Source organism: Epinephelus moara, chromosome 10 (assembly GCF_006386435.1).
Source record: "Epinephelus moara isolate mb chromosome 10, YSFRI_EMoa_1.0, whole genome shotgun sequence".
Classification (NCBI taxonomy): Eukaryota; Metazoa; Chordata; class Actinopteri; order Perciformes; family Serranidae; genus Epinephelus; species Epinephelus moara.
This window is the reverse complement of record NC_065515.1, coordinates 15,448,054-15,469,023: the sequence shown is the minus strand read 5'-3', so window position 1 is coordinate 15,469,023 and position 20,970 is coordinate 15,448,054. Positions and strand designations below refer to the sequence as shown.

At 41.3% G+C, this 20,970-nt stretch overlaps 2 protein-coding genes across 2 annotated transcripts; both read left to right on the top strand.

Annotated features, from left to right (window-relative positions):
- The first annotated feature begins 428 nt into the window (after positions 1-428).
- tor3a (torsin family 3, member A) lies at positions 429-10,013 on the top strand. The gene is made up of 6 exons (XM_050055758.1): positions 429-755; positions 915-1,037; positions 3,102-3,367; positions 6,127-6,302; positions 8,193-8,317; positions 8,715-10,013. Exons 1-6 carry the CDS (start codon positions 590-592, stop codon positions 8,960-8,962), a joined length of 1,104 nt encoding a protein of 367 aa, XP_049911715.1. The 5' UTR covers positions 429-589; the 3' UTR covers positions 8,963-10,013.
- Positions 10,014-11,664: 1,651 nt separating this feature from the next.
- calr (calreticulin) lies at positions 11,665-19,627 on the top strand. Its single transcript, XM_050055756.1, has 9 exons — positions 11,665-11,935; positions 12,497-12,598; positions 13,370-13,573; positions 14,291-14,385; positions 14,620-14,829; positions 14,988-15,101; positions 17,049-17,192; positions 17,756-17,848; positions 18,314-19,627. Exons 1-9 carry the CDS (start codon positions 11,842-11,844, stop codon positions 18,545-18,547), a joined length of 1,290 nt encoding a protein of 429 aa, XP_049911713.1. The 5' UTR covers positions 11,665-11,841; the 3' UTR covers positions 18,548-19,627.
- Positions 19,628-20,970: the final 1,343 nt, after the last annotated feature.

Below are 20,970 nucleotides of genomic sequence, written 5' to 3'. Positions count from 1 at the left end.
GACCGTTGTGTAGTTCGTTTAAAGCATAACGTTAGCTTTTGTTTCTGGCGTTTGTATTTAGGCTTCAATTATCTTGAAAGCGGTGTTCATTTGTGAATATTACGATGTCTAACAAGTCTGAAACGTTTGTTTGCCACAGCTTATTTTCGGCAGTGATTCAAACTCTAATGGAAAAATCCCACTGGCTTTTTGACAAGGCAACCAGGGTGACGCTAACGTCCGTGACAGCCTACAGAAAAACGTCATCCCCGGTGTATTCTAATCCTCACTGGCTTTTATGGGCTGTTACAGTGCTAAACATGTTTTGAAATGTTATGAACTAGTGTTATAATTAGTGACATGCAGTTTAATTAACCCCTAGAGACAGGAAACCAAGATTCCCTTGACAACGGGCGGAGTTAGTGAGCGCATGCGCAGTTCACGCAATGTTGAAAAACGGGCTCCTCCTTCGCTACAATGGGGGAGAGGGTTAAATATCCCACACTGAGCAGGCCACCAGTAATCAGACTGGTTTGAATAAACCTGGAGAGGAGACCCGGGGCACGGTGTTCAGTCTCTTTTCGGCCGCCTCGCACCTGCCTCTTCACCGATGTTCGTGCGGTGGTTGCTGCCTGTGCTCTGTGCTCTGTCCGCAGAGGCAGACTTCTTCCAGTTCGACAGCATCTCCAATGTGTCCACCTACTATTTTAATTATATTTATTGCAACATATGGGAGGGGGAGTGTCAGCCCCACCAAGACGATGCCACACAGCAAGGTAAGAAATGATTTTATGTAATGAAAGCTATGCTATTATGTAATGCTTGTCAGATTCACCAGTATGTATGTTACATTACAGCTCATATTAAGCACAGCTGATCATCGTGACTTACAGTATTGATACATTATTGAGTCGTTCTGTTGTTGATGTGATCAGTTCCTACCAGGGATCTCTGGGCAGGTTTTCCTCAGGACTACATCAGCCTGCTGCATCAGTGGTACTGTAGCCTGGGCCAGTGCTGTGAATCTGGAGACTGCAGGATAACCAACAACATCACAGGTAACTCAAACTGTCTGCTTATATGGCCCAGTGCATGTGTTGGGACAGTCCCATCATGTGCCAGCAATATCCTGTCTCAGGCCATACTGTACTGTAATTCACATCGTTTACTTCCTTATATGATTTTATAACAACATCGTGTGTTGTGTTGCAATCTGTATCAGATATCATAAAAAGAATTGGACTACTCTTAACTGTTTGTGGTCGGCCTGTTTATTTGAGTCATAGATTATTATCTGTGATCAATCAAACCCAGCTTCTGAAACAAAGTTACTTTCATTGTCTCGCTTCACATGGGCTGCTTACACAAGACAGACAGCAGATTTGCTTTTAATGGCAATAAATATTTACAATAAATGATCTTTATAATGTGAGTACATGCCATGTCCATAAAGTAAGTTGCAACCATGGATTAGGTCTTTTATTTTGATGATACTTTACAGGAAGTGAGACTGATTTGATGTGTAATTTAGGTTTCCTACTATGGTTTTCTAACACTGGATAACTCAAATTATGTTTGAGAAGAACAAAATGATGGAGGAGGAACATTTTACACTGTATTTGGATTGTCCGCCTACAGATATTTAATAGCAGGGGTGATCTAACTTATATACCGTAAAAACTGAAACTTAATGGTGGACCACAGCCTAAAAGTTAACACCTGTTGTGTTGTATTTTATTTATTGTATTGTATTGTTAAGATGCAAAATAGTTCTAGGATCCCTCGTTCCGTCAGCCGAAATGCCTTTTGTCCATTTGCCACTGTCTCTTCATTTTTTTCCTGCCTCAGTGTATTCAAACTGATCTGACTGACTAATCAATAATAAGAGATCCCACAAATTTAACTCGCATTGTCTGCCTCTCAAGAAAAAGGCATAAACAGCAATTTATATTATGATAAAAACCAAATCAAACCTCATTGCGGGCCAACTTTGGTCCAGGGGCCCCACATTGGGCAGCCCTGGTTTCATGGAGTATGTAACATCTCAGCAGCCTGTTGTTTGAGATTCAACAATTCAGCTGTTTTGTTTTGTCTGTAAATGTTAATGTGTGACAGTTTACAGCTGCAAAGTGAATACTTCAAGTTCAACTGAGTTATCCTGAGAATGTCAGTACGTCCATGAATTGTGACACTCTATAGATAATCTGTTTAACATCTACAGAATAAAACAAAACAGTTAAACCTCAACTCAAACAGCTGTTAAAATGTTACAAATATCCTATACCCTATCTGTCAGCAGACTATCCAAATAAATGTTACCAGAGACGCCCCTCAGAAAGGGATTCAGAGTGCTGTGTTCTTTATGGGTTCTGTTGTAATTGCACCGATCGGAGGTCAGCATGTTTACCTTCATTTATCAGCTGTTTTTTAGCTGCGGAGTTAAATACTTACGTTGCTTGCCTTCATAGCCCTTTAACTTTTAATATTGTCACAAATTTCTGCGCATCAGTGACTTCAGTTAAAACCTAATAGTGTGAACACCATTGAGCATCTGTGTTGGACTGCAGTAACATGCTAAGGGATGTTAATACTGAGTAAGACTGAGATATATGGAATAACTCCTGAGCCATGTGGAGCTTCCCAACTTAATATAATGGCATTGCATCATCGCTGGGCATATTCTTATCTGCTCCTGCCATTATTCAATATGCACTCTACGTGTACGTGCGTACATTAACACACATCGTGGACTATGTGCACTCTACGTGTACGTGCGTACATTAACACACATCGTGGACTATGATCTCTGTACACTGCAAGTATTTGGTATAGTGTGATCTTGTGCACATCTGCTGATTAATATTTTTGTACAGCTTGTTCAGAAACAGCTGTATTGTACATATTTATGCTATAGTATTTTTAAAGTATCTTTTATTGTAATGTTTTTATTCTATATTTATGTTCTTGACTGTCACAGTACTTTGTCTTTATTTTAATTTTGTTGTATCATGTTTATTGTATGTTTAATATATGCATCAAAGACCAAAGTTAATTCCTTGTAAATGAAAACCTTCTTGATAGTAAATCTTGTTCTTCTTATTAAATCTTATTCTGATGTGCAGGTCTTTCGAGGGACCTCCAGACAAAGCTCCACGGGCAGCACCTGGCTCAGTCTGTGGTTCTGAAAGCCATCCAGGGTTTCATCAACAACCCGGAGTCCAACAAGCCGCTGACGCTCTCCTTCCACGGCTGGTCCGGCACTGGCAAGAACTTTGTGGCCCGGATCATTGCAGATAACCTGTATCGTGACGGGGTGAAGAGCGAGTGTGTCCGACTGTTCATCGCCCCGTTTCACTTCCCGCATGCCAGACTGGTGGACACGTACAAGGTGAGATATCCGGAGCCCTCCTGGCACAGAGTGTAACGTCCCTTGCCAGACATTTGCTGGCAGTGTACTCAGGACCCTTATCTGCTGCGTCAGATGTTTGGTCTGTGTGTTGCAATTCAGTGTATGAATGATAATAGTCTGGACAGATGCTCCAGATCAAACATCGGTACTACAGGCACTGATATTCTTGGCCTTTTCGAACCCAGCGTTTGTCCAACCAGATCAAAGATGCCAGCGTAGTCATATTTATACACGTTTTTACACAATCACTGCTTAAGATTTCAAAATGATGTTGACAGTGTTATTGCACAATTGAGTCCAGATTTAACAGGTGATAGTACTCAGAGTAACCAGTGTGCAGGGTAACCTTTAAACTCTGATACTATTTCAAAATACTCAATGAATAACACAAGCTTTGTGCCACCTCAAAAATGCTTTACAATTTGAAAGTAATAGTGGGGCACCTCCAAATCTGAGGCCGTGGTTCTCTGCTTGAAACCAGTAGATTGCCCTCTCTTAGTTGTGAGAGTGTTACTGCCTCCTGCAGGGGAGTTCAGGTATCTTGGGGTCTTGTTCACGAGTGAGTGTAGAATGGAGCGTGAGATGGATTGGCGGTTTGGTGCAGCTTCTGCAGTGATGCAGGTGCTGCGCCGGACCGTCGTAGGATTTACTGGCCGATCTAAGTCCCAACCCTCACCTATGGTCATGAGCTCTGAGTGGTGACTGAAAGAATGAGATCGCAGACACAAGCGGCAGAAATAAGTTTCCTCCGTGGGGTGGCTGGGCTCAGCCTTAGAGATAGGGTAAGGAGGTCGTACATCTGGAGGGAGCTCGTAGTAGAGTCACTGCTACTTTTTGTCGAAAGGGGTCAGTTGAGGTGGTTAGCGCATGCCTCCTGGGCGCCTCCTGTTAGAGGTGTTCCAGGCACGTACCACATAGAGCCTTTTCTGGCAGAAGGGCGCTGCGGAGCGCTGGGATGAAGCGTCTGTGCGCCCCAAAAAAAAAAACGCTCACGAGGGTTTTCGTTTCTATGACAACAATATCTTGACAATTCCTGTAGCCGCGCAGTTTTGCAGCATCGCCTCTTTGTTTTTTATCTATAGTTTGACACTTCTTTCACGATGAGCACCAACCGGAAGATGCTTGCGCTCATATTATGTTTGGATGAGCTTAATAGTGATGTCCCTGCTGTCACTACTCAATCTGACAGACTGAATACCATCGCCTCGTCCAAGAGCTGCGGTTAGATGGAGACCGGTTCCAGGCCTATTTTAGGTTAGCCGCCGGGCACGCCGATTTTCACCGGGGACGCACGCGAGTAATTCAGGNTCTCCCTGCCTGCAGGGCTGTCCCTCCTTGAGGCAATGAATGAGGAAATAATCGCCCCGGCGATATAACGAAATAATAAGTCGTTATCACGAGATAACAGTGCACATACACAAAAAAAATACATGGCCGTTCTCGTCTTCCATATGATAACATATACTGTGTTAATCTTTTAATGCTACAGCTGGTGAAGTCATCATCATGTTTTATTAGTAGGATTTGTGTGTTAATGTAGGCCTACTTAGTAACTTTGCCACCACTGTATGGGTTAGAATTGATTACATGTGTGTTGCTGTAAAATCTCTCAATTTATATAGGCCTATTGCTGGAAAAATAATTAATTTAACTAAGCTACTATTATATATATATATAGTCTCTGTTAGGGTAATGTCTGTGTGACATGTCATACAACTCCGGATAGACGGACACGGCCAGCACCAGCTTCTCCTCCATTTTTTTCTGGTTACCAGGGTGACGAGTTCCGCGATATGATTGGTTGCCTGGAAAAAGCGCCGGTGACGTCACCAGCGCCCTTCTGAAAAGTTCAGAGATTTTCAACTCAAAACGTTCGGAGCTGCCGCACAAAAAAGGAGGAGCGGCCGGAAAAAAGACGCTGGGCGCAGCGTCTTTTTCCTAGGCGGCCGCAGACGCTCTCTCCTCATTGGGAACAATTGAAAAAAGACGCTGGCCTTCTTCTGGCGCTCAGAAAAAGGTGCTATGTGGACACAGGGCCAGAACACAACAAAATTCCATGACTTCTCCAAAACCTTTAAGAATCTTCCTAATTCCATGACTTTCCAAGGCCTGGAAAAGTGAAAATCCACAACTTTTCCAGGTTTCCCATGACCGTGAGAATCCTGCAAATCCTATTAAGTTTTATTGTAATGTTAATGTAAGGTGTTCTGGCTACTATTGCGGCTATAACTTACATTAATATCTTAGGCACAATGTTGCAGTGGTTAGCATTGTTGCCTCACAGCAAGAGGGTTTCTGGTTCGAACCCAGGGAGGAGCCCTTCTGTGCAGAGTTTGCATGTTCTCCCTGTGTCGGCGTGGGTTTTCTGCAAAGACATGCAGGTTAATTGGTGACTCTAAATTACCTGTAGGTGTGAATATGATCATGAATGGCTGTCTGTCTCTATGTGTCAGCCCTGTAGTGACCTGTCCAGGGTGTACCCTGCCTCTCGCCCAATGTCCGCTGGGATAGGCTCCAGCCCCCCCACGACCCTCAACAGGATAAGCGGTTACAGAAAATTAATGAATATAATATTTATAAAGCCTGAAACTCAAATTTCACCTAAATTTGATTATTTACTTTCACATAAACTCTAACTTGTGTCACACTCAAAACCTGAACAGAGTAAAAAATACATTTTATCTACTTCTTCTGGAGATCTAGAAGTTTTAGTGATGTCGACACCTCTCTGTCTCCAGGGCCAGCTGAGAGAGGCGATCCGGGACATGGTGTTGCGCTGCCCTCAGACTCTCTTCATTTTCGACGAGGCTGAGAAGCTTCACCCAGGCCTCATCGACGCCATCAAACCCTACATGGATCACTATGACAACGTAGATGGCGTCAGCTACCGCAGAGCCATCTTTCTCTTCCTCAGGTTGGTTGATATGTCAGGCACGGCCTGTCTGTTAAAGCCCGGTCAGAGACTCAGAATGTATTGCACCTCTGTCCCAGGTTTTCTGGCAGTTTATCTGTGATAAGGGATGTTCCTCCCTGTGTCTCCATTAGCCGTCTTTATGGATTTTTTATGTTTTCGGTTACTCATGTCCAATTTCTGCTGACGGATCATCTGTTCAGTCAAATATAGAAACCTTTTTTCTTACTGCACTGTTATGGTGTGGTGATATCATGAAGGAGAGGCCTGGGATCACAAAAATATTATAGTAATTTGAAAAAAAAAAAAAGAGCAACTGAGGAGGGATCCCTCTTCCAGGACGGACAGACGTGCAATAGATGTCATACAGAACAGATCAGCATAATAAATTAACAGTAATCCGTATGTCACAAGAGAGATGCTCATACTTTTATTTTAGTTTCTATTTGAACGTGTTTACATGATTTAATGTTCAAAAAACACAAATTTTTCACCCTGTGTCTGTGCACTCCTCTCAAAAAGCCCAGTCTGCTCTGATTAGTCATCTGATCATCTTCACACTATACCAAATACGTGCAGTGTACAGAGATCATAGTCCACGATGTGTGTTAATGTACGCACATACACGCAGAGTGCATGTTGAATAATGGCAGGAGCAGATAAGAATATGCCCAGCGATGATGCAATGCCATTATATTAAGTTGGGAAGCTCCACATGGCTCAGGAGTTATTTCCGTATATCTCAGTCTTACTCAGTATTAACATCTGCGCTCTCGGTGTCACTGCACCGTCATTGTAGCCAGAAGAATGACTGTAACGACACTGTAGCAGCAGTTTTTATCTTTATAGACTGTTTCACTGGAGTCGCATTGGTAGGCAACAGCTGGAGTCCATGTTTTCTTCCTGTCAGCTGATGTCATTCATACACTGCAAAACATTCCAACTGGATATACAAAAAGCCTGTTTATACCTGCTGACAGTTGCGTTAACGTCAACCCGCACGTCATGGCCCATACAAACACAAACAAGTCAAGGGAGATTGACAAGACAGAGACCTGATGAAGGTCACTCAGGCTTAAATAAAACCATATTGTGAACTTTACTGTGCATTCAAGCAATTATTTGTCAAGTAGGAAAACGACTGTGGCTTTTGTCCTCTAGGCCGACATTGTTGTTTGTTTTTTACGCTGAAGATTGCATGGTTGCAGCTGCTGTCATATTCATTACACCCTTATAAATAATTTTCTCAACCAAAGCCGTTACGTGTTAAGAGGTGCACCAGTGCAGTGAAATTTACTGCTGCTGAGAGAGAGTGACCTCTGTACTGGAGCCCAATCTGCCCAGTTGCACACACACAGTGACAGGGCTAACTTTTAGCATCACAGTTACGTAACGGTTATCAATAGGTTTGGTTTTTTGAGTCGAGTCATTTACTGTCAGTGTGAGTTTGGGACCGTTTAATAGCTGCTGCTGTTGTGTTAGCTCGTGCTAACTGGGCAGACATTAAACTAGCTGTTCACGGGGAGTAGAGAGGCTCCAGAGACGGTCCTTCAGCTCTGCGTCTGTGCAACTGCACCAACAGAAGTTTTTTAATCTAATGGAGCATCAGATCAGCAAGGACGTCAGCTGAGTAGGCAGTCATTTGACCTGGCCTTGGACACACTTGCGTTCACACATTTATGTAGCACCTATTGCTGCTTTATATTGAAAAAGACATGGAAATCTCACGTTTTACAATATGGGACCTTTAAAGACAATACGCAAAAAGAAGTTGCCATTATTATTATGTCATTATTTGCCAACCCTAATCTGTGATCACTGAAACGATGCAGTCAGTGTAAACACCTGCAGAGATTCCACATCATGTTTCTGACATGCCTGTTGTCTCTACAGTAACATTGGCGGGGCAACGATCAACGATGTAGCGCTGGACTTCTGGCACTCGGGTCAAAATCGAGAGGACATCGGTATGGAAGACTTGGAGCATCGGCTACGAGCTGAAACTATGGAGTCTCATGGTATGCTGCAGTGCTCGCTTTACATTTCTCAGCTGCTCACCAGATGTTCAGCTCTGTTCAGCAGTGACTTATATGTTTACTTCTGCTCTCTGCCATTTCAACATGGACAGGAAGTGAACAAATCTTGTGTTACTGAGTGAGCTGCAAACTTCTTTTTACATGTGTGGCGGTGTGTGAGGGTTAAAGTTACTCTACTGTTGAAATTGATGAAGATAATTAGCTGAAAGCTGCGAGCATAGCGCTGCAGATTGCAGTATTCTTGGCTGTATCCATGATATAAGCAGCCCTCTTACATTAAAGTGAGTCTTTTCTATCTTATTATAAGACATTGATTTGTGGAGCTTTAACTGTGTTTGGGGATTCCTAAGCAATTTCTTTGCATGGTTCTCTGTTGTAGGTGGGTTTGCTCAGAGTGAACTGATGTCTGGCCACTTGATCGACTTCTTTGTGCCGTTCCTGCCTCTGGAGTACCGCCATGTCAAGCTCTGTGCACGGGACGCCTACGCAGCGCGAGGTCTGGAGACAGATGAAGCTACGCTGGATGAGGTTGCCAAGGCGATGCTGTATGTCCCCAAAGAGGAACGACTGTTCTCAGCCCAGGGATGCAAGTCCATACCCCAGAGGATCAACTTCTTTCTCCCGTAGAAGGAGACACAGACAGACAGAGAGACCTGGAGGAGGTGTGAGATTGCTTTACCAGCCCATCTGCATACAGAGCCACAGAGGAGACGTGTCTTCTCTGCTCCGCTCTACGTACTCTCCCCCTACAGATCGTGTCTGTCCAGGTCCCTCAGAGAAGGCCAGACAGCAGGGCTGATCCGGTATGAGAGGGGAAAGCAGCACGACCCACCCTGAAGACATGAGAAGTGCCAGACGGTCATCCTGTGCAGTGTGGCTGCTCCTCTACACCTGCCCGGCCTGAATCCTCACAGTATTAAGACGAAGAATTAAACAGTTTGAGTGGTTGTGCAGTGTTAGTCATAGAGAGATACTGAGACATATTTTGTCACACTATTTATATCTGTCCACCTCAGCCAAAATCCTGCACTGTTTTTTTAAAGTTCATACGTCATGTGTTCGTATTTGCATGTCAGACATTGTGTTTATATCAGCACTGTTTATTTATTGACGTCATTTGTGCCATATTTGAGCATCTAAATGCAACAGATTATTTTTTGTGGAGTTGTCTGAATGCACATTGGTGGTACTGTAAGGTTTTGGTCAATATTAATGGCACTAGTGTGAACAGCATGGAGTGTGAACAGCATGGAGTGTGTAACAGCGGACGTACATGCTACTGTGATGCAAATGTTACTTGAAACTGTTAGTGGAAACTGTGTGAGAGTACAGGTGTCCAAAGCAATGCATTTATTTGATGGTTTTATTTTTTATGTGTAAATATTTTTAGTAACAGTGCTTTTAATAATTTATTTTTTATTGTCCGTAATTTCATTGTTTCATATGATCCTGTTACATGTCCTGGTGGCGTCATCTTTACGTAATATATTGCTGTTGATTTAGGGCATAGTTAAGAAATGTAATTTTATTCACTGACTTGATTTAATGCTTTCATTCACGCATTTCACATCCTCTCACACAGAGATTGGCAGTTTTAGTGATTTGAGTGCCAAAACTCAGGGTCACATAACAAGAAGAACGTGAAAAGAAATGTCAGAAACGGTTTTAAGAAAATAAAAACATCCACTGTAAAACAACAAAAAGTGTTTGTTTTAAATGAATGCAGTCATTGTAGAGAATTCATTTGTCATAAACTGAAGCAATTTCAGTGATGCATTAATTTTAAAAAAAAAAACCTTGGTTAATCCATCAAAAGAACAATAAGTAGCTACCTTTTTTTTTTTTTTTTTTTTTTTTTTTTTACTTTTTTTATTTAATAATTACCCTTTGTGTAGTCTTCCATGACAATAAATGGATTACATTTATATTTAAATTTTATGTTATTTCTGACATTCAGCATTAGCTCTGTTGAGCTGGAAATTAAATTTTATGGAACTCTAGGCAGGGGGAGACTGGAAACTTTATTAACACTGTTAAATAAAGCTCTTGTAGATGTACATTTCAGGCAAGATACAGTAGATATGTCACGCTCAATATTCAGACATTCACACCAAAAACTGATGCAGAAAATGCACACGTGTTTGACACTCAAAATTTCCTGACAGAGGACACCCAAACCTCCCATTTCAGCTTGTTCCCCTCAATGTTGAAATGGAACATGCGCCTGTGATCAGCAGTGTTTAATGATAAAAATTATTGGTTATTGCAGCCCTACAAAAATCTTAAAGCCCCCGTGCACTCAAAAATGTGTCTTTTCTTATTGCTTCGTCAGGTGGATGTTTGAACTTCATTGTGCAGAATAATACACATGCAGAGTTTGACACTAGAAGGACTCTACATTCATCTGCTGAAGGGGGAAAGTTTCTCTTTGCTCACCTTTATATCAAAGTTTAACATTTGAATATAATTTGCAGTGTTGGGAAGGTTACTTTTGAAATGCAATATGTCACACATTACTAGTTACCCTGTTAAAATGTAATAATGTGACTATTTTAATTATTCCATCAAAGTAATATATAACTCACTACATTTGATTACTATTTAATGACTTTATTGACAGTTGTTTCAAGCCGGGCAAAAGCTGATAAATGTCCGGAAACAGGTCATGCCAATAGAAGACATTCCTGCATGGTGAATAGATGCAAAACAACAAAATGAATGTACATTTGATTAGTAACCAATATTTAATCATAGATTTTATTTCTTATCAACTGTAACTCATTGCAATTACATTTAATTTGTAATTTACATGCTTGTTACTCCCCAACACAGATTATTTGTGACATCACAACTATCTTGAAAGCCCATCATGGTCCAATGTGGAGTAGGTGTAATCTTGAAAACCCTTAGGTAGTTTTTTAATTGTTTTTGGGAGGGGAAACAGACACATTGTTATTTAAAACAGTATTTTTATATGTCAAAACATGTCTGGAGAGAGCCTTGAACACATTCAGTGTGCTGTATGTTGACTTATTTTTAATTAGACTAGCTGTAGATACGTTTAAAACTGCCATATCGTATATTTTCCATTGATTTAATCCTGTTTATTGTGATTTTCCTCCTCTCCTTGATGCATCTGATTCACATGGATGTATTATCAGATGATTCACCCGGCGCATCACTCCTTCTTGGGCATGTATCAAGCAAACGCGTGGTCTGCTCCCATTGGCTGCATCATGTGTCCGTCAAGATTCTCTCTCCTTTGATTGGCCGAGCGGAGCAACGCTTCCTTATTGAGATTCGGAGCCGCCGTCCAATCAGATTCAGACATCTGTTCGGAGGCGAGAGGAGAGCGGCGGCGGTGTCTCAGCGTTTTCACTGTAACATTACTGTATGAGAGACTGGACCGACTAACAACGCCTGCTACAAGGTGTAGCACATTATAGAGACGTGTTTGTAATTATATATTTTTATTTTTATTTGGCGGGGTGCTCGAGCTCGTCACAATGACAGCCCTGTCGCTGCTTTTGATGGCCGTGTCGGCCGCATCTGTACTGGCCGAGTCCACTGTGTATTTGCGAGAGCAATTTGAAGATGGGGGTGAGGTCATTTTGTTTATTTAATTATACATTATTAGACTGTTTTGATTTGTTGAAACTGTAATTGTATCACATATTACAATACTGAATCAGTGCATGAGTGGATATTCCACATGTTGGGTGGTTGCATTGATTTTATTTTTTACATGACAGCTCATAATTTAGCAATTTCTGTGTTGCAGTGTTTGCTTACATCTCAGTTTTACATGCATTAAGTCTGCACAGGCACCATTTGTATTTTGACCCCCCATCTTCCCTCCCCTCATCTCCATTTTACCCCCCAGCTACCATCAAACCCCGTCTGCCTCCCCATCCCCCTCCTGCACATCTCCCCCCTGGTCATCCTCTGTTACCCCTCTTTACCTAGCTGTCTTATTCATTCATCACCAGCCTCCTAACAACACACAGTGTAGATAGTGAAGGCGATCACCCAGAGCCTGTCCCTGCAGCGTAACACATTCCCAGTGCACCTGCACTGATGCATCATCAGTGGTGGATTAGCAGCTTGTGAGTGTGTTCACAGTGGCTGGCTGTGCAGCTGAACCTACACTTGTTTGTGCAGATGCCTGGAAGAGTCGCTGGGTGGAATCCAAGCACAAGTCAGACTACGGCAAGTGGGTCCTGTCTGCAGGGAAGTTCTACGGAGACGCAGAGAAAGACAAAGGTGAGAGGAAAGGTTAAATCGTACCCACCCAGTGTGGAGCTGTGTAAGCTGGTAAGCTCCCACATCCCACATTGTTTTGGGTGTGTTTTATAGGATAAGGGTGGGTGTCCTAAGGGTGTGTGTTTGTCTGTGGTCTGTGTTGAGGAGGTTTAGTGGAAGATTTGACCGAGACTTAACAATGTGGAGCTTGTATGGGATTAAATTAGGTGTTGATTGTGGTCTTCAAAGGATCATTTCTCTTGATACTTTAGTTGTTAATATGACTTTTGCAAGTGGCACAATATAAATGAGTTTTGTAAGTAAAATCAAAATGTACACATGCAACTCTTTCTACCTGAATGGGAGATTAAAGCTGGAAGGGGGTGACATTTTTTGAAGTTGAAATCGACACTGAACTAGTGACTAATGAGTCAATGGGCTCATATGTTACAATTGTTTTTAGATATTTTACCCAGATTAGATTACTCTGAATGTGGAGCTTCTAGCTGTGACTCTAAACCTGCTCTTATCCCGGTGAAATCATCATGGTATGTCCTGTCAGGGTGTCTCAGAATTGTTCCAATTGTAACTTTCTGTGGCGCAACTTCAGTATTTGTCCCATGACACAACAGGCTTTCTCTCTGCTGTATAACTTGAGAAGAGACTTATTCAAATTCACGAATTCAAACCAGTCTGAACAACAATTTGATAAAAACAACATTGGTGACTTACACTCAATACTGGGTCGTCCCTTCATGCAGAAACATTGCAGCAACTTTGTTTTTGTTTTAGGTCTGCAGACGAGCCAGGATGCCCGCTTCTACGCCTTGTCGTCCCGTTTCGATGACTTCAGCAACCAGGGCGAGACTCTGGTCATCCAGTTCACTGTGAAACATGAGCAGAGCATTGACTGTGGTGGAGGCTACATCAAACTGTTTCCCTCTGGCCTCAACCAGGAGGACATGCACGGAGACTCCGTCTACAACATCATGTTTGGTGAGTGTGGACAGTTTCCTTGACAGTGTCGGGAAATCTGTGTTGGCATTTTTTTCTCATAATATTTCATCACAGTTAAACAACTTGTAGTTTGCTTGTACACACAGACAACTTTTAACTTTCTAAGGCCCAGTCAGGCAACTGGCTCATAAATCTACTTGTGCAAAGTCAAGTTTTATTTGCTACTACAAATTATTTTATTTATAAGTGGTTATAAAAAAGTAACTAAGACGTACCTTTTAAAAACAACCTTGTTTTATCCACCTTGCATCAAACTGTGCAATAAATAGTTGGAGTTTCTCCCAAATCTTCTAACACCACCCAGCTAAACTCCTGTTTCCACGGGATAATTAAAACCTGGCTTGTGCTTAATCTGATCAACTTTGTCTTGATCCGCCGCCATTTTCTCACGAGTGCCCAGTCAGTACGGTACTTTGCATGTGCAACTCTTAACAGAGAAGAAAAGGGTGCAAGATGGCTCAATCTTTAGCTGCTTTCATCATCTGCTCTGATGAAAAAGGTTATTTAAATTCTTTATTTCTTTCCTGATCAGGCATGTGAGTTGTTAGATTTACCAGCCCGTCATGGCATTTTGCTTGCCCCGGGCAATTAGATAATCTTTAATATTGAGGCCTAATCCTTGTGTTTGCCTAGTTTCGGCTCTTAAATTAAGGACTGGATTCCACATTTTTACTTATTTATTTGTTTCTTGTTCAGGTCCTGATATTTGCGGCCCCGGCACAAAGAAGGTTCACGTCATCTTCAACTACAAAGGCAAGAACCATCTGATAAACAAGGACATCAGGTGCAAGGTGAGGCATCCATAATTGGTTCCTGTTGGCATTTTTATTCTTTCCTGCAGCATGAAGCAAAAGTTTGTTTCATTACATTAGCATTTTGCAATAACTACATTGTCTTTCTCGCCATGAATCCAAACCACCAAGGACACGTTGAGAGTGCTTTGCATTCTAAACACTTCACATGCAAATCACTGGAGAATAAAGTGCAATCAGAACAGCAGCTAACATTTCTTTTGTGTCTTGCAGGATGATGAGTACACCCACTTGTACACACTGATTGTGAACCCTGACAACACTTACGAGGTCAAGATCGACAATAAGAAGGTCGAGTCTGGCAATCTGGAGGATGACTGGGACTTCCTGCCTCCCAAAAAAGTTAAGGACCCTGAAGCAAAAAAGCCAGAGGACTGGGACGACAGGGAGAAGATTCCTGATCCTGATGATAAGAAACCAGAGGTCAGTCTGCTTGAACCACTTTCATAATTCTTTTGAGGCCATTTTTTCCTACTGATACACATTTATCTTTTGCTTACAAACAGCATTCACTTCATTTGTATGAAACCTAGAGTGTATGTCTTTGTGAGGTCATGTCCTCCCCTGTGTCTCTTTGGTAGGACTGGGACAAGCCTGAAAACATCCCAGATCCCGACGCAAAGAAGCCTGATGACTGGGATGAAGAGATGGACGGAGAGTGGGAGCCACCTATGGTCGCTAACCCCGATTACAAGGTAACAGCAAATAATTATGACAATTAATATACAATATCCAGTCAATAGATGCAAGACACTATTGTTGTGTCTGAACCAACTCCCTCTTTGCTACTTAGTACTCCATATTGATTTATTTGGGTGTCCAGTATCTCAGTGTGCTGTGGATGTGATGCAATATCGTGTCATCAAAGACTCCCACAAAAACAAAATCAATAATTTCCAGACCATGTGCGCCACTTTTTGCCATAAATCCCACAGTACACAGTATTACGCAATCTGTCAGTGATGAATGAGTAAATAAGGGAATGATTTTGGGCACAGCCTGTTTCAACACGAGCAAAGCTTGAGTTGCAATTGTGCTAAAATATTTACTTTATTGAAAATACACCAAGGGAGGCAGCGACACATTGTTGTGTTATTGCCTCATTAAGTTCCTAACATACAATCTGTTCAATTAAATGCAATACTTTATTGCCATGTCAACACAGTTGATAGGAATTTGCCTCAATTCAGCTCTTAAAAACAAAAATTACACAAGTAAATAAAATATGTAAAATAAGAGCCGTTTCACATTTATACATTCAAACACACATAATATGATAACATCCTGAAGTGCTTTGTGCTGCTACGTAACTACTCTTAAAGTACTTGTTGGCCTCTACTACTATAAGCCCTTGTGCGAGATCGAACAGCCTCAGGATATGTGCTTTTCCTGAGACAAGATGCCCTATATCTGAAACTCTGAAATCTCCTTCTGAAGGGGAGAGATTTGAAGAGGGAGCTAGCAGGGTGAGGGGAGTTAGCGATCACCTTCTGCATCATGCGTCTGATTCATGTGGCATGTATGGAGGAGACAGTGGGAAGATCACAGCCAGTGATCTTTGACACTGTGTGTACGACTCTTACCAACTGTTCCCTTTGAAGGGCAGCTGTGTTGCTAGACCACAGTTGTAGCATTGCCTCCAGTCACCAACTTTTTAAGCTGGCGCAGGATGTGAAGCCTCTTAAGTATGGCTTATGGTGGTGCCAAGGAATTTAAAGTGTCACCCCTCCCCACTATCTGGTCACTGATCACCAATGGGGAGGACCCCCTTCATTCCTCAGTTATCACCTCTTTTGTCCTAAGGCCCAGATACACCAAACTGACATCAAAGAACTAGTGACAGTGAAGGCCAACTGTTGCATCACCTCATGTTGCCTGTGTCTTAGTCAAAAAGTTGCACTTGAACACACTGCAGAGACAACAGCCAACGGCCAACTCATGCACATGCACCTGCTTGAGAGGAAATAACTCTCCATAGCAGCAGGGGGCGGTAGTCTGTATTCATTATTAGAGTAAAACCGACAGGACAGATTCAAGACTCTAGTCAGCCACTTAGCACGTTAACAAGACAACCCGATGTTTAAAGAACAAAGGATATTTTCTGTGTGCTTGTGAATAAAAACACAAAAACAAACCATTCCTGCTTAAGAGCTCTGTGGCTAAGAAATAATCTTGTTTCCATCTCACGCCCTCTTGACCTTCGTCGTTTGTTTACTTTCCTCACTTCTATTTCTCTTTTTGTGTACGGCGATGAACTGCCAGTCAGAGTAATTTCACTCACTGACAGGCTTTGCTGTCTCAGACACAGATTCAACAAGCTAAATCGGCCAAAAAACAGGTGCCAAGGGCTGACTAGTGCCAACAGTGTGGGACACACTTCAAAAACTAGGGAGATAGATGCTCACCAGTGGCCAAGGACCAATGGCTGACCATCAGCTTGGTGTGTCAGGGCCCTTAAGTGAAGTTTAAAACCAGGTTGTCTGTCCCACACCACTCCACTAGGGCCCCCGCATCAGCCCTGTAGGCGACACCGAGCATGAGCTATCTATTTCATTATTTATTCCGAATAAAGCTCTTAATCAGCAGATGTATTTTGTTTTCTGATTCCTCTGACATTAACCAGCCTGTCTGGGTGTTAACAGGGTGAGTGGAAGCCAAGAGAGATCGACAATCCTGCCTACAAGGGCAAGTGGATCCACCCTGAGATTGACAACCCAGAGTACACAGCCGATTCTGAGATCTATAAATATGACAGCATCGGCGTGATTGGACTTGACTTGTGGCAGGTGAGAAGATACTGTCCCTGACTGTCTTTTTTATTGTTTTGCAACTGTTTTTTATTGGGGTTAAACATACAGTTAAACATTTGGAAGAAGTATTTTAAGTAGATGTATTAAGGAGACAAAAAATAAATTTGATAAAAAACATAGAAATAAAAGAAAGAAAAAGAACTAATAGAAATAAAACAAATCAGTGTTTTACAGGTGAATTATCATACAAGTATAGTTAGCTTGCCATACTTAAATTTAGTGCAAGTTCAGTTTAAAAACAGATGTTGACTGTTTTATTATCTGATTATTAATAAGAGAATTTGCTTAAATGAATGACAGTAAACTAGTATGTGATTTAAACTTGAACATATGCATCCAATAAAAACATTTGACCTGCGGCGTGTTGTGCCTTATTTTCAGTTATAGACACAAAGGCTGCAAAGGTTTATGTTTTAAATGTGTTTCTGGTTCGTACACAACTGTTTTCAGTCAGTGTTTCTTTTCATGTAGCTTTTATTTCACTGGATTTGTTTGCATGACGTACCTGACAGTAAAATGTTGACTTCTTTTTGATATAGGTCAAGTCTGGCACCATCTTTGATAACTTCCTGATCACCAACGACCCAAACCTGGCAGAGGAAGTAGGCAACGACACATGGGGTAAAACTAAGGTCAGTCCAAAGCTTCTATCTTAAGTCATGTGTCCTGCTCTTGCATCTGAGTATTTTGTGGTGTGTATATCAGAATCAGAAATACTTAATTGGTCTCCGAGGGGAAATTGTGATTGGTTACAGTTGCTTCGATGTAAAGAACAGAGAATTAAGAATAAGAGTATGAAATAAAAGTATGTAAATATAAAGCAATAAAATAAAATGAAATTGTGCATTATGCTACTGTGTTTAACACCAGTACTTAATATATTAGATTTTTTTTTTTTTAATATATATCGTCATTATGCGGAGGCAATATATACAATATATACATCAATAGAATAAAAAGAATATAATATGTACAGTTATGTGCATGATAAAGTCAAATACAGAAAAAAATGCACATAATTGCATATACATATATATGTATATAATATATAATATACAATATAATATACTCATCACTTTTTAATTTGTCATCTCCAGGATGCAGAGAAGAAGATGAAAGAAAGCCAAGAGGAGGAGGAGAGAAAGAAACGCGAGGAAGAGGACAGCCAGAGGAGAGAGGACGCAAAGGAGGAGGACGAGGAGGAAGAGGAGGAGAAAGACGAGGAGGAGGAAGACGAAGAGGAGGAGGAGGAGGAGGAGGAGGGCGAGGAGCAGGAGGAGGAAGAAGAGGACGAGGAAGGCACAGACTCTAAACTCAAGGATGAGTTATAAACTCGGTGCAGGAACTGACTGTCTGTGTCAATGAGCCATTGGAACGAGGCTGGAGACTGACGAGATGATAGCCCCTCATGACTGACACCCTGGGGTGGGGCTGGGTGGGGTGGGGTTTTCATTTGTTTGTTTACAAAGCGAGGGAGAAGGCGAAAAAGGGCAATTATTCTCTTTCCTGTTTCCATGTGCTACTACTACTACTACTACTACTATTATTATAATATTAAACGAGGAATAGTAATAGAAGGAAGGAAGATGTCATAACGAATGTCGAGACAGGAAGTCAATCACCTAAATTGTTTCGGAGTTGATACCCAACAGAAATATATAAACTGTCATTGGTGTTCTTTGAAAATCTGGGTTTTTATGAAGTAATGTTGTGAGATGAGAAGCTATATTTGGTATGTGGATGATACCATGAAATTGTTTTGTTTACCTCATGTGTTGTTTGTCTTATTAATCTGTTGGTTTTTTGTTAATCTTTTGCAGTTGGTCACTCTGTCACATGGTCCCCTTTAACGGCCTCGTCAACCTCAAAAGATTCGACAGGGTCAGACTTCATTTCGCAGGTTATATTGCCTGTTATTCAAAGGTTTTGATTTGAACAAGGGTTAATGTCATGGGGACAAGAGTGCGTAAAAAAAGCTGTCGTCCGTAGGATAATACGGGGTGCTTTAAGATGAAATCCCTCGCATAGTTTTGTACTGTATAGTTAACACTTTTTCACTTCAATGCACATACTGTAGTCTCGTGTGTCTAAAGAAACCGTGCTCAAACTCAGATGTACATTGAGAGCACTCTAGTAGCAGGAAAAGCCTCTGTTCATCCGGTACGTGCTCACTTTACGTTTCCTCATAGTCGGTGTACACAACCAGTTCTCCTCATTTCTGATGCTAATATCTCTGCACTGCTGTACCCCAACACACTGTCCCCAACAGTCTGAGAGATGACCCTTTTGTAAAAGACACATTTTGTACTAATGGTAGTAACTGAAGTGGGAAGATTTTCATGTTGCTGTGTAAAAAAAAAAGAAAACAAAGACAGGTGTTCTGTCCAATAAAATCAACCAGTAGAAAATGAGCAGGAGTCTTCCTCAATTTTGTTTTGTTATATTAAAAGTGGCTTTCTATTTGTAATACCTGCCTTTACATGGATAGCACAGGCCTGTATGGTATTTGTATTTGTTTTTCTCTTAGTTGCATTACCGTTTTCGGTAACACTTTACTTGAAGCTATCTACATAAGAGTGACATGAAACTGTCATAACTATGACATAACACAGTCATGAACCTGTCATGAAGATTATGTACATGTCATAAACGTTTATGACTGCTGTCATTAAGTGTCATTCGGTTTTTGTAATGACAAGTTGACATTGTTTGGGTTGTCTTGATTATGACAACTTGACATTAATCAAAGTGACATTACCAGAAGATGTATTTGTCATAACAACTTGACATTAACAAGAAATGCACCTCTTTTTGTGTTTATGACAAGTTGATATAATGATTATTGTTGTTATGACAAATAAATCTGCTGGTAATGTCATCCTGGTTAATGTCAAGTTGTCATAGTCAAGACAACCCAAACAGTGTCAACTTGCCATTACAAAAACCGAATAACACTAACTAAACGTTTATGATATGTACATAATGTTTATGACAAGTTCATGACAGTGTCATGTCATAGTTATGACAGTGTCATGTCACCCTTATGTAGATACCTTCAAGTAAAGTGTTACCCAGTTTTCTTGTAGCAGTGTTGGAAAGTCATGAAGTAGGGGAGCGCGGGGCACAACCTAACATGGGGTAAATTGTAACATGAACTTCTTAAGTGGTTACACAGGTCATTCCTTTGGTGCTTCCGGCCAGTTGACCACAATACCGCCAAAAAGTGACCTGCAAAATTCAACAGAGTTTCAGCAGAGTTCAGTCACAAAGAGTGTTTTCAGCCAACGTAAGTACATTTCTTTGTCATGCTTGTTTTTCGATTGCTGAGCTGTCTGTGTAAGTCACCAAATTCAACTATATGTCATCTTAATAACTGTCCTGTTGCCCAAAACATAGCACCGTTTTTTAATTATGTAACCAACTCCCAGCAAGTGTTAGCAAGGCTTGATAAAATTTCCACACTGCAGGGTTAGTTGTAATGTGGTGTTAAAACTAAGCCGCCACTTCAAACTTGTGTTCAGTTTGAACTAATGTCCTTATTTAAATGAGATATACTGGATGGATGGATACTTGTATGGATACCTATCCTTCCCCTGATGTAGATGGAGGCCTATAGTATATAGCTATAATTGTATTGAATTAATTGTGTTAAACAGACTTTTTTCAAATTTCAGATGGAAATGTACTTTTTACATTTATCTGATAGCTAAAGTTACTTGCAGAATCAGATTACACATACAAAGCACATGATCTG

Coding starts and splice junctions, on each gene's coding strand:
- tor3a (XM_050055758.1), top strand. CDS start 590: ATGTTCGTGCGGTGGTTGCTGCCTGTGCTCTGTGCTCTGTCCGCAGAG. Junction 3,368..6,126: donor GACTGGTGGACACGTACAAG/GTGAGATATCCG, acceptor CTCTGTCTCCAG/GGCCAGCTGAGAGAGGCGAT. Junction 6,303..8,192: donor GCCATCTTTCTCTTCCTCAG/GTTGGTTGATAT, acceptor TTGTCTCTACAG/TAACATTGGCGGGGCAACGA.
- calr (XM_050055756.1), top strand. CDS start 11,842: ATGACAGCCCTGTCGCTGCTTTTGATGGCCGTGTCGGCCGCATCTGTA. Junction 13,574..14,290: donor CGTCTACAACATCATGTTTG/GTGAGTGTGGAC, acceptor TTTCTTGTTCAG/GTCCTGATATTTGCGGCCCC. Junction 17,193..17,755: donor TTGGACTTGACTTGTGGCAG/GTGAGAAGATAC, acceptor TTTTTGATATAG/GTCAAGTCTGGCACCATCTT.